General features: G+C 38.9%; 1 protein-coding gene across 2 annotated transcripts; it reads right to left on the bottom strand.

Moving 5' to 3' along the window:
* Positions 1 to 10,370: 10,370 nt before the first annotated feature.
* scn3b (sodium channel, voltage-gated, type III, beta) lies at positions 10,371 to 21,989 on the bottom strand. 2 transcript variants are annotated; one of them, XM_085380875.1, is made up of 7 exons: positions 21,820 to 21,989; positions 21,234 to 21,462; positions 19,030 to 19,205; positions 18,699 to 18,927; positions 16,018 to 16,156; positions 13,302 to 13,385; positions 10,371 to 11,381 (listed from the first exon to the last, which is right to left on the bottom strand). In XM_085380875.1, exons 2-6 carry the CDS (start codon positions 21,286 to 21,288, stop codon positions 13,322 to 13,324), a joined length of 663 nt encoding a protein of 220 aa, XP_085237001.1. In that variant the 5' UTR covers positions 21,289 to 21,462; positions 21,820 to 21,989; the 3' UTR covers positions 10,371 to 11,381; positions 13,302 to 13,321. The 2 variants fall into 2 exon arrangements, with proteins under 2 accessions (XP_085237001.1, XP_085237002.1); XM_085380876.1 differs by lacking the exon at positions 13,302 to 13,385 and having other exon boundaries at positions 21,234 to 21,989.
* Positions 21,990 to 23,633: the final 1,644 nt, after the last annotated feature.

Here is a 23,633-nt window from a genome sequence, read left to right as displayed (position 1 = left end):
TATAGCCCATTAACACAGCCAGGTAGTGTGACTGATGACAAAGCATCACATTTAGAAGCAAAAATTGAGTTTTGTTTGTTTATTTTTGTAATTATTCCTCTGGCTTACAACAAAATGTGTATCAGCAAAATCAGCGAAAATAACTAAGTGAGCAGCTGTTGAGCTTTTCCTCTCAAGAACAGAAGTCTATAATCAATTACTCTTATAAGAGTAATTGATTTTTTTTTCATTTTATTTAAATTTTTAATATTTTCAGATTGATTTTTAATTTCAGTCATTAATAATTGGGGATTTGCTAATTTTTATTATTCTGAGCATGGGTTCGATTAGAAGTTTGCAAGCTGAGAGCACTAATCTCTCTCAGGATCACGGAGAGCCATATGTTCCCGTATGTGTCGCTTTGCATTCGTTTTGCTGTAATGCACATTTTGTACACTAGGGTGCAGTCACAGGTAGTGTGAATGTGTGCAAGGGTTAATACATGAGATAAATAATTTTATTGACCAAGATGCGAACAGTTATGATAGCAACAGTGGTTAAGTCTGTGTAATGAATTAATTTATAAGAACCAGCAAAGTGATGTCTAATGGTAGGGAAAGGAATGAAAACAGCGACACGCAACAAGGACTAAAACATTGTGCAGAGTTGCCCATCTGATCACCTTTGAAATGCTCGCTTTGAAGACAGAGACCAGGCCTGCGGCAACTCGCAGTCTGTTGCAATTTTGAAGTGACTTTGGTGCCTCAAGAAGATGGAGTTAGTCCTGCTATCAGTTTGTCACTGAATGGCAATAACGTGCAAGCCATTTGTGAATAACTGTAATAAATCAGTGAACATCGCAAATCTATTTCTGTCTTTTGCAAATCTGTTGTAATCTACATTTGCAGAAATTCCACTTAACAAATTGTGTTCGGAGTCCAGCCAGAACACAGTAAAAAAGAGAAATTCCTCAAAAAATAGTAATTTTTTTGCTGCAGCACAGTAGTTTAAGAAATAGCATGGCACATGGCAGCCTTGCTTTTATATAGGAATGCAACCAGAAATTTGATTCCCCTATTGCAAAGACAGACGTCAAAGACGACTCCCCATTTCCACCTTAGACTCCCCAGCCAGAGCTCTATTCAAGCCTTAGTCTTCATCTTCACCACCACCATCATCATCACCATCTAGACATGTTCAACTCTTAAAAGTGATCTCTCCTTATATAACTACAGTAAGCTATGGTACCAGCAGCTGCCAATATTTTATTTCAAGCCAAGAGGAAAACAAAGGTTTAAATAGATACTACTACATGCAACTTAAGCAAATCAAAGCGTGAGAATCACACAGTGGACCAGTGTGTCTATTGCATGCTTTGCCATGAAACCAGGGTGGACTACAATATGTCTGCAAGTGGCTGCACTCAGTCCAAGCTGGACTGCAATTGTTGGGAGAAGGGTTGCACCCCTGCACCAGGCAATTTGTGCAATTACCTTGTCACTGAAAGTCATCATCCAAAAGTTGAAGGAACACTCAGTTCCAGGCAACAAAAAACTTTAAAACAATCACTGGGTAACCCCTTATTTTTCAAAGTTGCAGAGTAGTTGCCTCCTATTTTCACTCTTGTGACTAAGCCTTACAACATACATCATACGTTAGTCAAAATGACCAAGTGACATACTGGTAAGCCATTACAACCACTAAATCACAAATGAACATGTTAGAGCTTGATTTTTGATTGGTTGGTTGAATATTACTTTTACAAAGAGCTAAGTTTCTTCTTCTTTTTATATTAGGCTCATCAAAATGACTGTGGCCTCTCCATGTTCTCACAATAAATATGGGCATTTTTTGAAAATGTCTGGCTTTTACTCCATATTTGGTTTAAAGCTGTACATTCCAGTTTTTTACTTTATGTCTGCTAAAATAGACCAACAAATTATGTTCTTTGGCTAGAAGTCAATCAAGCTGTACACTCTAGAAATGGCTTAATAACTGTGCACTTTTTATGTGTGGAAAAGTCAACACTAGTGCCTTGTCTGACTATACAGCATGAAATGTGTGAAGATTTAATTATAAGTGGATTGCTGGTGATAATCTTTGGAAAGCTTCTTTGGGAAAAATTCAATTTCTTTCCCTCCATTTGAAATGTTTGCATTCCTCTTCGACAGCTACAAGAAATCAGTAGGCTGTGGAATTAGTGGTAACACCTTTCTTACTTTAGCCTGTGACACAATGGTTTGAAATCCTTTTAGATGATTCTGCAGTGTGGACTTTTCAGGAGAGGAGGAGAACTTGACCTTTAACTGTTATGGAGCAGCACACATTACCATATAATTCAGAACAATCTCTCTTAGCATTTAAAACTGTGGTCCTTCAACAGACGGGTAGAGAGGTGTGGTCTTGAATGTGTCCAAACCAGTCAGCTCCAGCATAAACAGATGTTTTTCACAGCCTAGATTGTGACTTTATGCATGAACACAGAAGCTGTTTCAGTCTAGATCTGCATTTATTAACAAAACAAATGCTCATCAGAAAATATAGGTTCAGGTGTTTTTGCTCTCCAACTTCAGATGCTGGGCAGGGCAATGAGCCAGCTATTATTCACAAACACCCCCTCCAATAGGAAAAAGGTCCATCTGGCCCAGTGCACCATTTCGAAAGCTCATGGCCAACATGCTGTATTTTCTAATGAATCAAAGACACCATTCCAGTTAAAGTTTGTGCACAAGTGAATTAGCTTGTGTTTTCCTTTTTTTCCTCAACAAAAATCATATTCATTCATTTTAATTTCACTCCATGTTTTCCCTCGGTCATCCACACCTCACTCTCAGCTGATATATGAGCACTGAGTTTACCAACTGTCGCATTCCCAGTTTTTCCCAGTTAATCGTCCCTATAAAAAGACAGTCAATGATAATAAAATGGCTCACAAAATACAACTCCTGTGCATGGCCTGCTTAATTTGTGTGCACATTCTGATTAATTTGTGTCCACGTAATGATTTTTTTCTGGGTATTAGATAAACGTATATACATGGATGCATCATGGGGGACCAGCTGCATCCATGTATTTTGCACCAAATGCCATGGTGCAAAATACCAGTGAAAACCTCACAAATTTATTTAAAACCTGTGACAATATTAATCCAAACACAAACACCATTAATTTATTCATTTATGTATGCTTAATTTAGTAAAGATGTGCTTCAAAATGTTTCTTTTTTATAGTTTTTTTTTTCTTACTGATATCGTTCACTAGAAACACTCATCCCTCTCTGCTCCATTGCAGCACAGCTGGAACTTTTGCCTGCTGTTTTATTTTTACAGCCTACTAACAGTATGTCCTTACACTTTATCCAACACTTGCAGAGGATACATGCTTTCATATTTTTCCATTTATTGCTCGGGTCTGTTAATATCAGTTTTGGCTGGTAACAAACGCTGTAACATTAGCAGCATAAGCAGACGAGCTGGTATCTGCTGCAAAGTTCACCTCATGAGATCCTTTCTAGGTATCTTTAGTTTATAATTAGAAGTATCTTTCTCTTATAGCCTGCTGGGTGAAAGCTCGAAAATTGGTGCTCTTGTAGTAGGTGTGTGCTCAGACTTTTGCAGACAGCCTTTCTTGCTCCTCCTGATGAGGACATTTGCGCAACTTAGACTGTCTCCCTCGCTTACTTACAAATGCATAAAGTGGAGTTAACTACACCTTCCTCATGTCGTCAAAGCGATTCCGGTGTTTTTAGCAAAACAAATTAACCCATGAACTGACCTTATTTTACATAGTCAAATGCTTCAAGTCTCCTAAACAAAAACACACGATCAACCCGACTGAAATCTTTCATTTGAGCTACTGACAAGTGTCACATCCAGACAGCTCTTTTGACAAAGCCACTGATGTCACAAAATCACAATATGCAATACATAAGTTTTCCATACTTGTGTGTACAGGAATTCGATGTGAAAATGAGCTGAAATGTACTCAAATTTTAAATAGTTCTTTTCCTTTTTTTCTTTTTTTTTGAAACAGCATGAGAAGAGCAGCTTTCTTTACAGCACAATGTCATCGTCCCAGAGTCTAAAAAGTCTTTGAAAACTCTGTACAGGTTGTCTCCCAGCTCAATCTTCTTTAGAGATCTGCAGGAAGTCCTTAGGTTTTTGAAACACAGTCACAGATGAGCTGCAGAAAGAAGACAGGGGGGCGAGAGAACCCCATAAGAGAGCTGCCACACTCAACTTAGACAGACCCTTCAGTATCGTATCTACTGTATAGTTAGCAGTTTCTTTTAGAACTGCTCAGGCAGCATAATTATTTCCACTACATTAGCTCTTGATGATCCTGTTCTTTAGCAGATAATCTGTCATTTTAGCTCCATAAAACAGTTTCGCTCTGTCGCTGACATTCATTTGTAATGTATTGGAAGCCTCCAAGCAGAGGCCAAGTCACACACGCACACATTCCTCCAGTTAAAAGAGACTGAGTGTGCTACAATCAGGACTTAATCGCCAAGAAAACCAATTTCTGAAACAGGATTGTTTTCAGTGAACTCATTTAGAATAAATGTCAGTGATACAAACACATGGAGGACAAACAGGCCTTATCTTCTCTCACGAAAGCTACTTTGGGCTTGTTTATTCGAGAGCCCCGAGTAATATTTTTACCTTTTCTTTTATCTGTTCCCAAAGTAATATTTTTATCTTTTCTTCGATAGCCAAAATGCATCAAACCATGTCTAAAAGAGAGGGTAACTGAGGACCCAAAAGAAGCTCTATAATGAGTTTATAAACAGCAGTTAAAGGGGGAAAGGTTAAATCTCTCCCAGAAACAAGCAGCATGCTGTTCAGAGAAGAAATGAGAAATTGGGGGGGAATTGTATCCTGTTTAAAAACCAGAATATCAAAGCATAATAATTGCTCACTTTACTCACTCAGCATGTTCCCATCTATCATGACAATGTAATGCTAAAACAGATAGGAGCTCACATCCACCAAAGTGACTATTGATCGGCAATCAATAGGCTTTGTTTCTGGGTGACTGTAATGTCTGGTAGCCTACAGCCTGCTGCTGTATCAATAGAGAGTCCACAGCCAAGCCTTTCTGATCAGCCTTCCAAATTAGAAAGTGTGAATAAATTAATTAAATGTCTGAATTCATTGTGAAATATTACAATATTCTTGAGGTGTCCAACAAATGTTGCTTTAGGTGTTGTAATCTTTCTTGACAGAGGAACAGAAAGCTCTAAATTCATTACGCTGATTTTTTTTACTACATAATATGCTTCACACTAGAGGGAGACAAAGACCCTTCACAAATGACAGGCACTCAGCTACTTGCATGATTAATGATTTATGGTCACATTGTATGATGGTTGTTTAGATGAAAAAAAGTCTTTGAATCCACTGACATCCACTTTATATGTTTAAAATGCCATGTGTTTCATCCGTGGACTTTTAAGTTTCAAGATCCCTCTCCACTATTAGCGATGCTTTATGTGATTTTAAAGGAAATTACCTCCAAATTAAGAGTGTTTGTTGCCACAGCTTGTCCTGCCTACCTATGCAACTTGAAATGCTTACTGGAGCACTGAGGCAGTCGGGGCATGGCAGTTTAATTGAAACATATTTTAGTAGAATGTGGGCCGTATTACTGGGTTGTATCCTCAGGGAGGCACATTGTAACAAAAGAGCAGGCGAAGGTAGAGACACGGTGAGGCGAGGAGAGAGGGAGACAGAGTGAGGAGGGGTGGTGCGAGGAGGAGGCAGAATTGCACTTTCACAATGTATCTCAAATCCATAATGGCACATTGTTACAGAGTTTATGGGATGTGTCCCACAATCAATAACCAATTTATGTGAACTTGATGGATGGATAAAGGCCACACTGGTTACGTTACCTGTTTCCCATTCGGACAGTATAGCTGACCTTGGTTTGTGTTCACTTATATTCTGGGATAATCTGCCAAGGCTTTTTACTTCCACCTGGAGCAGATGTTATGTGACCGGTGGCGTCTTTATACTTTGCCTATAACAAGCACTCCAGATTTTCTCTAGTGCAAAATTTAATGTGTCTCAACTATCACTTGGTAATATCTTTTCCAGGCAATCTGCCTTGCTTCAGGCATGCCTGGGTTGCTATAACAACAGCTGCTGCTATATCTGTCACTGCTGTGGGTCACGGCTAGCTAAAAGAGCAACATACATCACATCCCTCTTAAGTGCTGGTTTTCATCTATTTCTCCCTGCCAGTACCTTCGCCTTTTGCTGTCTTTTTGTCTTCATCAGCCCCTCTGACTTTGCATATCTGAAGGAGCTCTCTTCCCACGGAATAAAACCCCTCTGTACGTATGTGTTTAAGCTCTGTGAAGACAGACAATTAAAATACACCGAGTTTACTTAAAGTCGAAACTAATCGAAAGGCGTTTTGTTAGCTGCTTTTCTGCTGAGTTAATAAGAGCTGTGAATGCCAGTGGGGCTTATTGTGGTTGATTTAAAGTCAACTTCTTTCTTTTCATCACCATTGCAGTCACAGATAATAAGGAGAACATGAGTTAAGAGTTGCTGAGGGTCAATATTGCATTTTCTTCTCAGTGTCCTGGTAGAGTTAAAGTAACAGAGGACTCATTATACAGTTTGCATGGCACCGAAAGACGGATGTAGCCACATGAACTCCTGCTTTACAGCCTCCTTTTTACATTGCAACCCCAACACTACTTTTATAGGAGTCAGAAGTTAACAAATTTAGGCGAGCAGTGGGAGTGCTACGTTATCAGCTAATACTAGCTAGCTTGGCAAACAGGCCATTCTATATAAAGATACCTGTGAATTAGTGCTGAGTAACATACTTCTTTCAGCTGCTTTCTTTAGAGGTCACCATAGCGGATCATCTTCCCCCAATTTCACTCTATCCCTTCTTCTGTCACACTAACCATGCTCTCTGAGGTTTTCCTCTTTTTCTCCTGCCTGGCAGCTCAATCTTCTATATCCTTTGTCCAATATATCCACTATCCCTCTTCTCAACATGTCCAAACCATTTCAGCCTTGCCTCTATAAGTTTGTCTCCAAACCACTCAACTCGAGCTGTCCCTCCAGTATACGAATTTCTAATCCTGTCCATTCTGGTCACTCCCAGTGAAAATTTTTCACTCTGCCACGTTCAGGTTGACAGGAGGAGGCAGAGGTAGCAGGAATCACTACCATCTTATAAACCTTTCCTTTAACTCTTTTAGATAAGGATGAGAGTCACATTGGTGGTTTAGCTTCTTATTGTTACCTAATGGCAAGGAACCTTGGTGTGATTTTTTTTGACTGTGCTTTAAAATTAGATAAACAGATTAACTCTGTTAAGATGAGTTTTGTTTTTAAACTAAGGCTCCTCAAGTCAAGGCCTGCTTCCTGTAACATAACTTTGAGAGATCAGTTCACTCTTTTATTACCTCTCACTTAGACTGTTGCAGTCATTTCTATTTTGGCTCTGTTAGTCGTTACTTTGTCGCCTGCTTGCTTTTTGGCGAGAAAGAAATGGTGTGATCACAGTACTTTTTTAGGCTCCTTACCCTGGCTTCCAGTGCATTTCTGGATCCAGGTTAAAATTTTATTACTTGGTTTTAAGAGTCTCAGTAGTTTGCTGCCACCATAGTTAACTGAACTTTTGTAACCTTACACTCCTGCCAGAGCACTGGGGTTTAGAACCAAATGAAGCTTATGCACGAGTTCCCTTTCCTTGGGCCAATCAGCTGCCACTTCAGAGCCCCAGCCAAGACTCACTCTTCATCTTCACCACCACCATTGTCTAGGTCAGGGGTCGGCAACCCGCGGCTCCGGAGCCGCATGCGGCTCTTTAGTCTTTATTTTGCGGCTCCGGGTGGTTTGGGAAAATACATTAGAAGTAATTAGCTAAAGTGTATTTTATTTGTGTTTAGTTCTTTTTTTTTTAACATGTAGTTCTAAATTGGAAGATTATTGTGATTTTGAAATATAAAAATAAAATTATATCTTATTATTTTTTCATCGCTCAAAATAAGCGTCACACTCGCGGAAGCCAGTGTACCCGCTGAAACGCTGTGCATTTATCGAGACTTTCGACCCCAGGTAGGCCAATTATGGATCTTCGGATCCACATTATGTCGGCAGCTGTTGTCCACCGTGAACTAAGTTAAAAACAAACACAGCTCACGCCCCACAGATGACAGCTTACAGTCCTGCGTAAAGATGAAAGCCCCGATTTGCAGACGCTGTGCGCAGAGGTTCGGGACCATATTGTAAACATATCACGACAGACCCGACGATGTTTGCATGAACATGCTTTTCAGCATCTCTTTATTGATCGCGTTTCACACACGGTTGCTGTACGCAGCCCGACACATACCAACACAACAGCAGAGAGAGCACAGACTTTAAGGCGGCAAGGCGTGATTGCGGGTGCCGCTCAGGTGCGTCCGACTCCCATACAGCGGCACTGCAGACCACGCCCCGCCACACACATTAACCAGGTAAAATACATATTTAGGCAGAATTTTGCAAATATCTTTTTTTTGTTAGCAGTATAGTGCTTTTTTTCCAATTACTTTTTAGAAGTCAGGTCAAGCGTCCAAAAGCCCAAAGGCGATATAAGGGTGGCGGCTCACAACAATTTTTGTTTGCTACATGGATCATTTTAGTTCAGCTGGGCGTCTTTCCTTTTGTTGTATTTCTTTAAGAGTTCAAAACATAAATAAAATGTAATTTTCTCGGTAGAACTTCATGGATTTCATAAGCAACACACCTTAGTTGCTCTATGGATTCTTTTAAAAAGCAGTTAAAACTTTTCTGTTCAAACAAGCCTTTTGTTGATCTACGTATTTTATATTCTTTACATTATTTACATTTAATCTTTTACATTGTGTATAATGTCTATTGATTGTATTGTTTATTTTAATATTTGTGTACAGCGCTTTGTGACTGCCTGTCTGTGAAAAGCGCTTAATAAATAAACTTTACTTACTTACTTTAGTTGTTCACACAAAGCATAAAGGTAAAAAAAAAAAAAAAAAACACAATATATACAGTGTTATCTTCATTTTAGATTTCAAAAAGTATTTGCGGCTCCCAGTGTTTTCTTTTGCGTGGAAACCGGGTCCAAGTGTGAAAGGTTGCAGACCCCTGGCCTAGACTCTGGGGGTTCCTGTCCTATATCCTATCTCCGTTGGTATTTTGTTCAGCCACAATGGTTCATCGGAGTCTAATCGCCAAATGCATTAATTTCACCATTCCATGCATCATTTTCACGCAAGAGTCTCTCAATCATTTTAAAACAGATTTAAATAATACTTATTCTCAGGTGCTTTCCATTCTAGTTGAACAAACACAGTATTATTTAGGGTTGTTGTTTGTTTAGTGTTTTTGTTTTTTATGTGCTTTAGAAATAAACTTTGACTTATCTCTAGCTGCTATCTTTCTGTCACAAATAACCCCTAACACGTGTCTCCACCCACTCTACCACTCTTCCTTTTTCTTGTGCTCCGTTTGTTCTTTGAATGGTTGACCCCAGGTATTTAAACTCATCTACCCTCACTGCGGCTGCACTACGCACCTTCAGCTTTCCAGCCTTCTCCCTCTCATTTACACACATATATTCTGTCTTGCTTGAACTGGCTATCTTTCCTCTTCTCTCCAGAGCACACCTCCACCTCTATAGGCTCTCTTGCACCTGCACCAGATCAGGTTTGCCAGAGGTGGCCCACACATGGGCCAGTTGCAGACACACTGGTGGTCCTATGCTGGCCCATGTAATAATCAAGCCATGTAAAAACAACATGTGCCGGAACATAATAGTGCAAAAGTAACATGACTGGACTGAGTCTTATATAGCGCTTCTTTATTCTCTACATTTGCCTAATCACACATTTTCTCTAAACTGAGTGGTTCCTAATTACATTCATAGTCTTGACATGGAAACTGGGGGAGCCAGGGATCGAACCACTAACCTTCCAATCAGTAGGTGATCTGCTCTAATGCCTGAGCTACAGCCACTCAGTGGTAAACATGAGTAAACCCTCACTAGGTTTTGGATAAAGTGGACACTCACAAACCTGTTAATTTGAAACGTTGGCCATAGCAGTATAGTATTGCAACATCGTATTTGGGTCTTCTAACTAAAATAGGAAAATAGGAACATAAATAGTGCCATCATTGCCAGACCTGGCAGTCAGAAGTGTCAGCTTGATGCCGGATCCGGGCCAGACCTGTTTTCTGTACTTACTACAGCCCTGCACATCCCCCTTATTCTGGAAATTGGGTACCAGTCAAAGTAGTCCGGCCCCTGAATATGAATAACTTTAAATGTCACAGTATTAGTAAAGGTTTTCAGTCAGCAACAACAGAAAAGCTTTAACACAGATTGTGGAATCCATTGTATTTGATATTTAAAAGCAGCTCACTGAAACATGGCATATTTTATATGTGTAACAGACAAAACCAACATGGTGGAATGAATCACAAAGTATATAAAGTTCTACAGTGCTGTATTATAGAAAGAGGCACACATTTAGTCTCAATAGCAATGCTACTGTAGAACAGCAACAGTCAAAGCATTGAGTACAAACTTCAGATTAACTGTATGAAGCAAGACTTGACCTATAGAATGTACTTCAAGACCAGAGCTCAGTGTGGCTATGAGATTTTTACAGAGGAGAGTATAAGAAATTTATCAGTTCAGACCAGCTAAAAGTGTGTGATTTGAAACAGTATTTTATGCATATTTACACTCCATTTTTGTATTACACTTCATTTTGTTACAGCAAAAAAAAAAAAAAAAAAAAAAAAGACAAATGCAGGCCCCATACAATATAAAAGCTGCACATTTTAGTTTCCTTAAAAAGACTTTTGGCCAATACAAATAAAACTGTGACCCAAAAATCTCAGCATGGTATAAAATTGTAAGAAAACTTAAAAAAAAAGAACTGAAAAAGTAGTATATATTCAGTATACAAGATGTACATAACAGACTAGGACATTTTCTGGGATCATATCTGTTTATAGGTCATATAAATCACAGACGCACTACTAACTACCAAGAAATTCTTTAGTTAGTCCGCTCACTGCTCTGTCCAAATGAAGAATGGCTTGTAATTCTCTGATAAAAAGTGCAGTACAATGACATTTGTGTTCTTTAACCTGATGTAACTGTGAAAGCACTTGATTTTTAGAGACGCCTTGCACAAAGGTTAAAAAAAAACACTGGAGAGGAAAGGCAGGAGAAAAACTGAGCACTTGGACATTTTTGACTGGCTCCTCACAAGACACAGTCGATACACAGGGGCAGTCAGTTGGCAGGATTCCCATCGCTGCCTGGGAGTAATCATATCTTCATAGTGACACAGATAGGGTTGATGAAACCGATGTCCCACTGTTATTGGTCAATACCTAAGGAGAACAGAAAACATGCTTATCCTTATCCAGTTTTACAACACCACACATTACTGTGCAAAAGCTTTGAGCTTCCCCTCATTTCTTTATATTTTTTTCCTCCAAGGTGCCAGACTTTCCTTGGTAAAGAAGGCTCGGCAGCGCCTGCACTTTTTCCATGTCCTGAACCAGAAGCTGCTGCTGTCCTTCTACCGCTCCTCAGTGGACAGCGTGCCCTCTTCCTGGTGTTTGGAACGCAGGGGCTACTAAGAACAGGAAGGCTGCACAGAGGGTAATTAACACCACTCAAAAATAATTGGCTGCCCTCCGCCACCTCTGGAGGTCAGGTCTTTTGCACTACTTCCAAGCACTTTGTTCTCTTCTATCATTTTGTATATTGTACATTCCTCTTGATTGTATAAATTTCTCCTGTTTGTAATTTATTCCTGCTGTCTTACTTATAATATTATTCCTTCTCAGTTGGCGTGGAGCACCCATAATTTTGTTGTACATGTACAATGACAATAAAGGGGTATTCTATTCTATTCTATTTTTAATTCGGTCCTTGAACATCAACATTTTCAGAGGAATGTTTTCTTAAGCCACTTAACAATGACATTTGAATCATTCATAAAAAAGACCCCTAGTTCAAGGGATGGACCAGTCTGTGTTTTGTCTACATATAACATGACACGAAGAAATCCAGCAAAGACCTGACACAGGAAGTGAGATCAGAATTCAGTTGATCCATCTACTGTTCACTGAAACCTCATCAGAAGAGGTCTCAGTGGAAGGGTTGTTGTCAAGGATGGGGAGAAAAGGTTGAGGTCTGCCAAATTACAAAAGAACTGTACTGAACTGGCAACAAGGCAATGTCAGTAGGCATGGAGGAGGTCAAGAGAAACAATGAGTGATTGCAGCTAAAGCACAGTGGAGGCTCTGTCATTGTTTGGGGAGGCATTTTAGCAAGCGGTATCTTGTCAAACTTGATGGTATTACAAATGCAAAAAAATACCATCAGAGTTTGATCCAACATGCAATACTATCAAGAAATTGTCATGAAAATGATACCAGACATGCTACTAAAAAAAGCATACGTGAATAGGAAAACACACAATGACACACTTTTAGTCATGAATTCGCCTCCCCAGAGCCTGGACCTCCAAATTATTAAAGTGTGTGTGTGTGTGTGTGTGTGTGTGTGTGTGTGTGTGTGTGTGTGTGTGTGTGTGTGTGTGTGTGTGTGTGAGGGGGGGAGGATCATCTTGACAACAAACAGAACAAAAGGCACCCAATGTCCAAAGAACAGCTTTGAAAGTCCTTCAAGAAGCCTGGAGAACTATTCCTAAAGTTGCTTAAATAAATGACAAGAAAGCTTGTTTAAGAGTTCAGGCTGTTAAAGAGTAAAGATCAAGTTGGTCAAGTAAAGGTAAAGTAAATACCTGCATCCATTTTCCAATTTCCTTGCAAAATGCAAATAAATGGTTCAAGACTTTTGCACAGTACTGTGACACCTACATCCTAAACATGCAACTGTGCATAACATTCAATGTGCTAGAAATCAATATATCTAAAATGAACATGCTTACATTCCCCACACTTTCAGATACTTCATTCAACACTGCTTGCATTAATTATGTGCAATCGTTCCTAATGGAAAATCATTGAAAGTGGGACAGATTGGACACTGAATGGTGACTGAATAAAAATGGAGGATTCGTGATTAAGTGAGGCCGTTTTTTTGTTGTTTTTTTTAAATGTCAGAAATGAAAGCCCCTTTGAAGGGGATGAGAAAGAAGGGCACAAGGGGTGTTGAAGCAGCAGACTCCTCCACAGAGCTGCACAATTATGAGTGATAAAGGTACAAACACATGAATTGAAAGACAAGGGATGATTTCAGTGATTAGAATTGGGATGAGAGAATCACATATAAAATACCGTGTCATTGAAAACCACTGTTATTCTGTAACAGGAGCGGCTGGATTGTCTTTCTGCTCAGAGGGAATGGCTAGGTAGTTTGTCCTGTGGGCAGATTGGCAGAAAAACAGAGGAGTGTCTAAGACCTGGTGCTATGGGCCTCTCTAGCACCACACACCACAGCTACTTAGTGCTCATGACAGTGCAACAATTCTGAATTTCCGTTTTGTTTATTGAAGCGTGAAAATGTGACTCTATTTCACAGAAATTAAGGAATGAGTTTTACCAGATAAAAAATATCTAATCCGAGCAGTGCCCTAGGGACTGCGTGGAAGGCACATCAAGATGTGCAAGATGTGACATCCTAATTCAGCATTTTACAGCCAACCATCAGCATGTTTAAAAAAACAAAACACAGTACTTGCACTGAATATGCTCCCAATTCAAAAGAGCTGCACTGAAAGTGTGTAGATGAAGAACACTTTATACAAGTGAAACGAGTTTTGTGACTGTAAGCACATTTCAGAAATAGCCTAATTTAACTCTTTGACAGATCACATCGTTGCCTCCTATCTTCTCCTTTAGGGACATGACTAATACGTTCTCAACCACTAATGCATCACAAAAGGTAATCTCAAAATGTCCTACTTGTGCTACATATGGCATTCTTTGAGTGGGTAGACCTTCTGTGTTGTCATAAGGGTCACTAATGGCTAATGGCCAAAGCCTATGCAGTCTTTCAGCTACAGGTAGTGACAAGGCTACAGTATTACAGCTGAGAAAACTCAGATCTAATAGTTTTTTGAGATTTCTGAGCTTTTTGACTGTTGCGGTTGACTTTAAATTAAAAAGCTTCTTTCTTTTGCTTTACAACTTTTCGTTTTTGGGGGTGTGGCACTGTTACTTGATAATGAGAAGGTCCTTTCTGTGTCTATGTGTTTCCTCCCACAGTCCAGCGACTTGTAGTTCATGGCATTAGGTTAACTGGTTATTTTAAATTGCCCAGTGTGCGAATGGTTGTATGTCTTTCTTTGGTTCAGCGTGTCCCATTTCCTCTCGCCCTACGACACCTGGGCCGGAAGGAAATGGTTGGATGGAACTTTTGGTTTCTCCTATATTTCCGATGGTTCACCAGAATCAGTGGAGCCACTTGTATTTAATTCATGGGGGCAATTCATTTTCCAAACAAAATTAAAAAAGTAAAATTGTTTAAATTGGAAATTAAAAGTGTGATTGAGACACAAAAGGTCCCCAATTCACAACTAGGAGAAAACACAATGCACACCGCAAAAGAAGAAGAAAATTCAAGCTGCTGAGGACATCGAAATGCATAAATCTTAGAATATCAACAGATAAGAAAACTCAGAAAGCCTTTGAATCAGGTTGCCTTGATATTTTGAATTTTTGGAGCATTTTATTTTTTGATAATTGGACTATTAATTTATCTGTCAATTTGTCTACTGTTCATAAAATTGAACCTAAATGCTTCAGGAAAACACAGATTGTAATACCTACTTTGTAAAACTCAGCGACCAAGAAGTGTCAGAGTGATTTACTGCTATTTAAATTAAACCATATTAAAAAACAATACTGATTACAAAATAGCCCCAAAGTCCGTCTATCTGTCTGTGTGTCTGTCTATCTGACAACACTGAAACATTGGCCTCACTGGCCAATAATGCTGTAATTTTTAATTTTGTGCTTGATTACATTTGTCACTACACAAATATGAGATAGTACATGACTGTTTTCTAAAGTTTGAAAACTGTGAGAAAAGTTCTGCATTTTAATTCTGCCACTTCCAATAACTCTTAATTACCTGTTAGTGCTAATAGTAAAATAGAAAGCCAATGAATAACCGAATATTTTTAGAGAAGTTTAGTTTCAAATTTAGTTGAAAATATAGTTCTTTGAAATATATTAGCTCACAGAAACACTTCACTATTTATTATGTTGTAATATGTCTAAACCCTGGATATTGGGTCTTGTGAATATTCAGCAATGTTGTGCATATTGTGCAGTACGTGGACTTAATCTGTCACTGAAGGAAGCAGATATGTAGTGTAGCAGATTCAGTAAGTGTTTGCAAAATAAAAATAACCGGATCAGCACATGCATGATTGCTCTCTTCAGGACATAAGGTCCCTGTACAAAAGTTGTAACTGTGGGTTGTGAAGCACCACTAAAATTCAGTGGGAGCTGACTATAAAGGTGCATTTGGGTCTTTGACATTACTGACAAGGCGATGCAAAATGCCCGTCACTGATGGAGCTGAAAATCCATCACGGATGTTAAAAGGTTGTTTAGAAAAAAAGAGCAGTCAGCAGTTTAGGTAAAAGACAGATTAGTGTTGCAGGAGGGTTACAAACTGATGGACTGAATTACTTCTCTGTCTGTGTGTTTGCCCCCCTGCCTCATTCCTTCACTCTCAGTCCCTTTCTTCCCCGATTGACTCTTAAATCTCATTTCCCTACCCACCATATTTTTTAGATTTTAAATTACAATTATGTAACCAGAAGTCCTAAGCAAATACACACTTACAGCTATTTGTGCACTTCCTTGGTGACTTCAGACTTTCAAATTAATGTAAACCCACTGCTGAGTTTTGACTCATAACGCATAAATATCTGAAAATGTGACGTCATGGTTGTGTTCAGGACACACGCTGTTTAAATTCGCTGTTCAGTCACATCCCTGCTAACATTTATCTGTCTGTGCATCTGTACATGAGACTCACGCTGTGTCCTGGGCCTGCTCATCAGACTTGGAGATCTTCCTGTAGCAGTAGACCATTTCTACCAACAGCCAGAAGGTCAAGAACACCAGCAACACATACATCATGATCTCAGAGTAGATTGCAGTGGTGTCGTCACTGGCTGCAGAGTTAAAACAGTGGCAAAGCACATGTATTATTCATTATGCATGCTTCCTTGGAATACCGCGAGCAGAAAAAAGCAGAAGAGACCTGATCTTGTACAACACTGCTGATCCACAATCATTTGTCATACATAATTTTTTAATGCATTGTCTTATGTCTTTCACTGAAGAACAAATCCAATTAAACAAATAATAAATATGGTTATGCAGCTACAACAATAAAGCAAACAAAGGTGTTTTATTCAGGAGCATCCTGACTGTAGATACTCTTAAAAAGTGATGCAGAAACTACTTCATGTTGCATTCATAATATTATGGCCATACCTGTAATATAATGAAAAAGACCCTACAGAGTTAAAGGTGCCCAGTGGAGATTTTGCAAGGCTGCTTTTATACCAAACATTTCCTAACAGTGTTCACTGTTTTGTTGCAGAGCTTATCTTGTTGTTACATATGTGTATGCAAACATCTCTATCGAACATTCGACCTAAATCTGCATATAAAAACACTAAATCTCCACAGGGTATCTTTAAGTATGAAAATAGGATGAATATGCAATGTCACAGAGGTTCTCAGAGCGTGAAACATACTCTAACTTTAGAATCTGTCATAAAAATAATTGCATGCTGTTTTTGACACCAGAACGGCTTTTGTTCCTTGTAAACAATCCTCTTCTGCTCATTAGCCATTCTGAGATGCTTCTGGAATAAGTAATAGCACATAAATCATCCAGTCCTATTCTAAATATTACATACTTAATATACACTGAGATTAGCTGCAACATTAAAACCATTCACAATGCCTGCTGGGATTAAATTCTGCGAGTCTTGTATACAACTATGACGCTCTTCACCAGCATAGACATTATAGAACATATGGCTACACAATAAAACTAATTAAGAACGAGCCCAAGGCACTGCCTCCAAACTCCCTCCAGATTAACCATGCAGGTGAAGAATGAGAACAAGCCCCACCTATGGAGGCACCATCCTGCAGGTACTAAGGAATCTGCTGCTTATTTATTATCGTGAGACAAAGGCACCCCCAGAGCAGGCATACAAAGTACTCGACAGGTGGTTTTAATGTCACTGCGGTTCAACAGATAGTTTATTTTACTGATAATTCAATATCCAGTCAGTGAAATCAAACAAATATCTTGTTTGATATCTTGTCAACATCCTATTGAAAATGCTTTCTCATTTATTGCTTTCTGTCCATTGTTTACAATGGAAGACCATTAGAACAGCATCCCATTAACAACCCATTAAGAGCAAGAAGAGGGATTACAAGCAAGCGGAAGCTGTTTCAAAGTGCACATGGGCACCTTCGGCTGTTAAAGAAAGTTTTCCTTTTATTGTCCTTCATTTGTTTTCATAACGAGTGACTGTGAACCACTGTGTCACTTAGTGTATAACAAATTCCAGAAAGCCTGCTGACCAGACAGCTGACAGCTTTTTCTGATTTGATTCAGCAGCCCCAGCAAAAGGAGAATATTAGTGAAATATAATCCCTTTGATGGGAAAGCATGGATATGTCAGCCACGAAGTAATCCATTCTACCACTATGGATGCCATTACTGCAACATTAATGTAACCATGGTCTAGTGTACAGTGCACTAGCTGCAGGCTTTTTGAAATCTGAAACAACTGTTCTGTGAAATATGGAGGACAGGCTGTGAATATAATAAAAACAATCTAACTGTACTCTATTCTTCAGTCTTCTTTTTATGGGTGCAAACTCTTTAAATCAAACTAGCCTATCGCCTGATAGCTCACAATATGTTATGTGCAAGCATATATAGAAAATGTAAGGTTAGAGAAATGGGGAGAGTTGAGTAATTTCAAATATACGTAGGGTATATTCGATTAAGGTGGAACATGACACATTCAGCAAGCCAAGCATTCAGGAAGCAGAATACATTACCCCTTATTATAGATAGCAAAGTAGCTGGTTTGAATTAACACCTTCACTGACAACAGAAGAAAGCTTTGATGGACAATAAAGGCAGACAAAACAACACACAGTTATTCCTTTTAAACCAGTGCAGTCACAAGAAAGGGGGAAAGGGGGAAAGGGGGAAAGAAGGAAAGCGGTGCAGTTAGTGGCAGACTGCGTTCACACACACAATATTAGATGTACTATTTTTTTATCTACTGTTGGTGATTTGTGCAACATAAATAAACATAAAACACAGACTAGTCTTTCTCTCATCTCAGTGTTAAATGTGCAGGTCTACAGTGGAATCGTCACTTAAGGTGTACTGCATTTGCAAACTCTTTTCATTAAGTGAGTTTGGAGAATACTCGTTAACAAAAACAAATCTGCCCTGTTAATATTAGAGCATGTGGGGAAAATGGAACATACACAAACTAATGCTGGGAAGATATTTGAGAGAGAGATTTTTCATCATATCAGTCATTACTAGCTTTTTAGTTTCCATTTATATTTGACTTATTTCGTGTTACTGATGTGGAAAAAAGAGCTAAAGTTGAGCACAGGACACAGGTGGATAGCGTGCAAGAATTTTACATTTAGGCATACCTTTCTCCTTCACAGTCAGGTTGATGGTCTTGTTTACTTCGAAGACTGGAGTGTATAGTTCAAAGTCAAACAAACGACGAATTTCACAGGTATACAAACCACTGTCATTATGGGTGACATTACGGATTTCAATGGAGACCTCTTGTAAGTCCTTGCTTCCGTTCCAGTTTAGACGGTCCTTAAATGGATTATCGTCCACATTGGAATTGTTAGTGTTATATTCGTATATCTAGGAGAAAGGAAAAGTGTGCAGGCATTAATTAAATACACATACAGTGTGAGCAAAATCACAATGTGCTAGATCATTTACAATAACGTAGAAACAACTTACAAGATATGAAATATTTTTGCCTTTTGTTGGACTTGGGGTGTAAAGCCATTTTACAAATGTCTTTACGGTGACCTCCTCCCTCTTCAAACAGGAGATGCAGGTCAACTTCATGGCTTTTCCCACAATTGCTTCTGTGTCTGACTGGACATCGACACATACCGGCATGCACAGGTGGACTTGAGAAGCATGGAAAGGTTACATATATTTAGTTTACCGCAATGTAATTGTAAAAAAAAAAAAAGAAGAGAGAAAAAGAGTAGAAAAAAAGAAAGCACACCCTCTTTGGTTTCACACATAAGAATATAATTAAAAATAATCTCATCCTTAGCAGGTCTTTAAATTCAACAAATACAACCAAGATAAACTAGAAAACATGACATCCTACACTGTGTCATTATTTCCTTACAAAAACTAATCCAAAATGCAGAAGCTACGTGTGAAAAACAACATACACTCTTACTGCCTCCATATGAGTTAAAAGGCCAGGTGCTGCAAATCAAACATACTCGATTAATTGATCATCTGGAGCATTCAGGCGTGAGTTAACACAAAGCCAAGGAAGAAAGACATCGGCAATGGAGAAGCAACTGTTACTGTCCATCAATCTGGGCAGGGTTATTAGGTCTTTTCTTAACAGTCTGAAGTCAATCATTAAATGTTAAGATTATTTTAAGACTACAATGGCACAGAGTTTCTTTCCCACTGTCAGGTGCATGCTCAAAGGGGGGTTGTCTGATTGTTGGGGATTTCTCTGTATTATTGTAAGGTCTTTACCTTACAATATAAAGCACCCCGAGGCAGCTGAAGTTATGATTTGCTGCTATATAAATAAAAGTGAACTGAAAGGAAAGTGAATTAATTGGTTCTATAAGCTACCGACTGCTTCTTTTAGCTTAGTTTTTGGCAAATCAATAACAGTCTAACATGTACTGCTGTACATGTTAGGTTCTATTTACCTAATTTTAAGACCTGGTAAAGACTAGATACACTTTTGCTATATTCTGTTATCTAAAACCTTAGAATTGGGTTCATTTTCAGAGGGTTCACCTTCTTTTTACCATGACCATATTTTTTTATACATGAATGATGTGACAAGCTGAACCCACTAAACATTAAGAATGTGCTTTCCAAAGGTTTAAAATAAAACAAATACTTATGTATTCGATTTTGTAAAAATGTACTTTCTTAAAACTGACCAACACAATGGAAAGAGGAAACAAAATATATAGTGTATTTGTTTTTAGGTGTCAAATGTCCCTTTAAAGATGCACTTATTACTGATCAAATTCCAAGCATTCTGTAGAATCTGCCGCGATGCATCATTTTTTAGTTATTCATAAACACATGCTAGAACAGTTTTAATGCTTTGTAATAACTTAATGACCCACTGATGTGTGGTGGTCATCGGGTCTCACACTGAACCCAATGTTGAACCAGATGCAAAGTCAGTGAGCATTAAAAAGATAAACTGGTTTATAAAGCTCTGTGGGCCATTGGAGACACTTAAGTCACAATATTGATAGCAAATTCAAGCCCTAATGATGGCCTCTGCCCATTAGTATTTACTAGCAGTGGGAGGAATAAATGGATAGAGGGAGTGCAGAAACTGTGGGTAGTGTAGGAAGAGGGAAATAATACAAAAGGGAGGAGCTAATTGAAATATAAATGCATTAGTGGTAGAAGAATATTGGGAGAGGCGTAGGAAGTGAGTAAACATATGCAAGAAAAAAAATTCAGTGGATTATAATCACAAAGACACATTACTTGTGTTTATGTGACTGGGCCCAGTGCTCTTATATAACCCAAAGCCCGCTGGGCTGACAGTGACAAACATTGATTCTATCCTCTCTCTCTTTTTTTTTAAGCTGAGGGCTCACACAAACACATGGAAACAGAGCAGAGAAATAGAGAGGAAGGCATGAAGGGGACAGAGGAAATGGGGAAAGTGAAGAAACTTAACCCCAGTGGCCTCTCTTCAATGATTCTATTCATTTCCCTTAAATGCTGACAACATTAAGCAGTGAAGGGCTCTGCAGACCAATGGGACTGCTCTGAAACTGGGTTTTGAGTTCACAGCTTCCTGTGTGGTTCGCAAGCCACTGCCAAGGCCCCTGATTACTCATTGTTGTATAAAAACGTACGATAGAAAATGATAAGTCCACAGTCAAACAGGATATTTTGACATCTTGCAGAATTATACTTACCAAGATAAATCAAAAGTACCAAAGTTTGCCGATGAAGCTTATATTGCGTTACCATATTCAGCTCTTTGTGGAGCTGCTGGAGGACAGTATCGCTTTAACTTGGTCTTTTTCTCAAGTAGTCTTCACACGAGGTCTGGTGTGAGACAGAGGAGTTGTTGAAAAGACTTCAGGACCACGGACAGCGCCTCTTCTCGGCCGATAAGAGCGCAGGTAACTTTCCTCTTCGTGTCTGAAAATCCACGCCAAGAACTCTTAGAAAAGACGCGTTTCTGATTTACACATTCAAAAAGGGTTCTTCTTGGATTTTAATCGTTATTTTGAGGCGCTCATCTAATAACCGAAGCGTTCATATAGCCCTTAATGCGCAATTCTCATTTACACAGTAAGAACTAAGTTCATCATTTCCTCGACTCGGGGAAATAAACAAGTCCGTGATGTGAGACGACTACATGAGTGATCCCACAGTTTCTTCGCGCATAACTGCTGTCACTGAGTACGGACCCATCCAGAAACACCGCGGAAATCTTTCTAGAAACGGGCGGATAGCATCTGGAACCTGTGGATTCTCAAAAGCCGGCGTACTCACTTATTGTTGCGAGATCTGAAGTCCTGATTACACACATGCAGAAAAAAGCATCGAGGCCAGTTCTCTCATTTCACCCCTCAAAGAATAAGCCTACTGACTGTCAGAAATCTGTTTCCTCCATTAGAGATGACTGATGACATTTCCCAGCCGCGGCTCAATGTCTTTGTTTTTCAGCAGTCACTTAGCGCTGGCAGGGGCAGAGGGTTTGATACGCATGCGTGAGTCACTCCCTCCTACGCTACAGTGTGCAGGACCACATTATTGTCACTTGGGTAGGCCTAACCAACTCAGCCGGTAAGCTTGTTTGCATTTGCTTAAATATTGACTAAACAAAGCTCAGCGTGCAGAAACACCGCGTGCACACGTAGAAACCAAAAAATGCAAATCAGTCCTAAGAATGAACATTATATGAAGGAATAAGATGACACAAGGCTGTCTTTGTCATGTGTTACATAAGCTTGTTTAGAAGCTGGAAGTAGAGTTTCTTCTTAAGACATTTAATTAGTTACACATCAGTACCTGCATTTCCTGCCCCCGCCCAACCAGTGAAGAAGTCTCACAAAGATTTTTATATGTCCTGATACTGTGTCATTGTTTTTTTGTTTTTTGTCTTTTAAAGTGAAAGATCTTGGATCAAAACAATGCTGATTTCTTGGTCAGTGTTCCAGAGTGAAAGATTTTGTTCCAAAGTGTACAGAAGCACCTAACAAACAGCTTAACCAACGTCAAGGTGATAAATGTGTACCTATTATATAAATATAAGTCTATGTAGGTCTGTCACCACATCAAACTTTATTTTCATGGCTTTTTATTCTAAAGAAAATGTAGTGATTTTCAAGACTGACAATGCTAAAAAATGAAGTTTAAAACCGAGTCAGTAGGATGCAGTGATTCACTCGATTCAGGCAGGGAAAAAACAGTCCATCACACCACCTGCACCAGAGAGAGTACGCAAGTACCTGCTTAAAAATTGTACTTTTTTCTATCAATAAAAACCAGCAGGGATTTGACTCAACTGTAAAAACTAAAAGAGGTGACAAGGAGACAAGGATAAATATGTTTTCCCGCTCTGCAGACCTGAATAACATCTAATATTAATACCAACAGACTTGCCTGATGGATGTATAAAGTGCTTTCTGTTGGGCAACCTATTGCAAACTTTAATATACTGCACATGTATTATCTTAAGCATAAAAGTGCCAACAGCTGGTTAATACTTACCAAAAAAACCTCTTACAAATCGCATTACTAATCCAGCCATTGTAATTAGAATTAGAAAAAGATTTATACATCTTGTTTATTCTTTATTTCTTTCAGGGACTATGTAAAAAAATACATTAACATATTTGCATAAAGGGAAAACATTTTTGTACCAGATTTAGATTAGTAGCTAATTTCCATCTGCAGTCCCTGGGCAGTAAAAAAAAAAAACCTGTAAGATACAATTAAAAATCAATCAGCAAAGATGCACACAAACACACTCAGTTACTCACATATATGGACACACACACACACACACACACACACACCATAACAAATGGTAAACAAGTATCAAAATTGGCAGTCACTGAAATCACCAGACATGCTTCCTCTGTGCTTTGGTACACACGAAGGAAACCAAATCCTCTGAAGCACTGACCGAGACAACGGGGTTGCTATGACGTTAAAAGAAAAGCACTGAGATAAATCTATGATACAGCACAGTCTGAAAGAGCCATAATAATCTCACTGTGACATCACAGTATTTAATTTTGCAGCCACTGCATCTGGAACAATAAGAAGATTACCGCCAAAGGAAAATAGAAATCAAGGGC

This window comes from Rhamphochromis longiceps, linkage group LG14, assembly GCF_057381845.1.
Source record: "Rhamphochromis longiceps isolate RC_006_pf linkage group LG14, R_longiceps_female_GT1.1, whole genome shotgun sequence".
NCBI lineage: Eukaryota > Metazoa > Chordata > Actinopteri > Cichliformes > Cichlidae > Rhamphochromis > Rhamphochromis longiceps.
Note: the sequence above shows the minus strand (reverse complement) of the source record. Positions and strands in the feature narration are given on the sequence as shown.

Coding starts and splice junctions, on each gene's coding strand:
- scn3b (XM_085380875.1), bottom strand. CDS start 21,288: ATGGTAACGCAATATAAGCTTCATCGGCAAACTTTGGTACTTTTGATT. Junction 16,157..18,698: donor CCTGACTGTGAAGGAGAAAG/GTATGCCTAAAT, acceptor TTAACTCTGCAG/CCAGTGACGACACCACTGCA. Junction 13,386..16,017: donor GAGCAGGCCCAGGACACAGC/GTGAGTCTCATG, acceptor ATCTGCCCACAG/GACAAACTACCTAGCCATTC.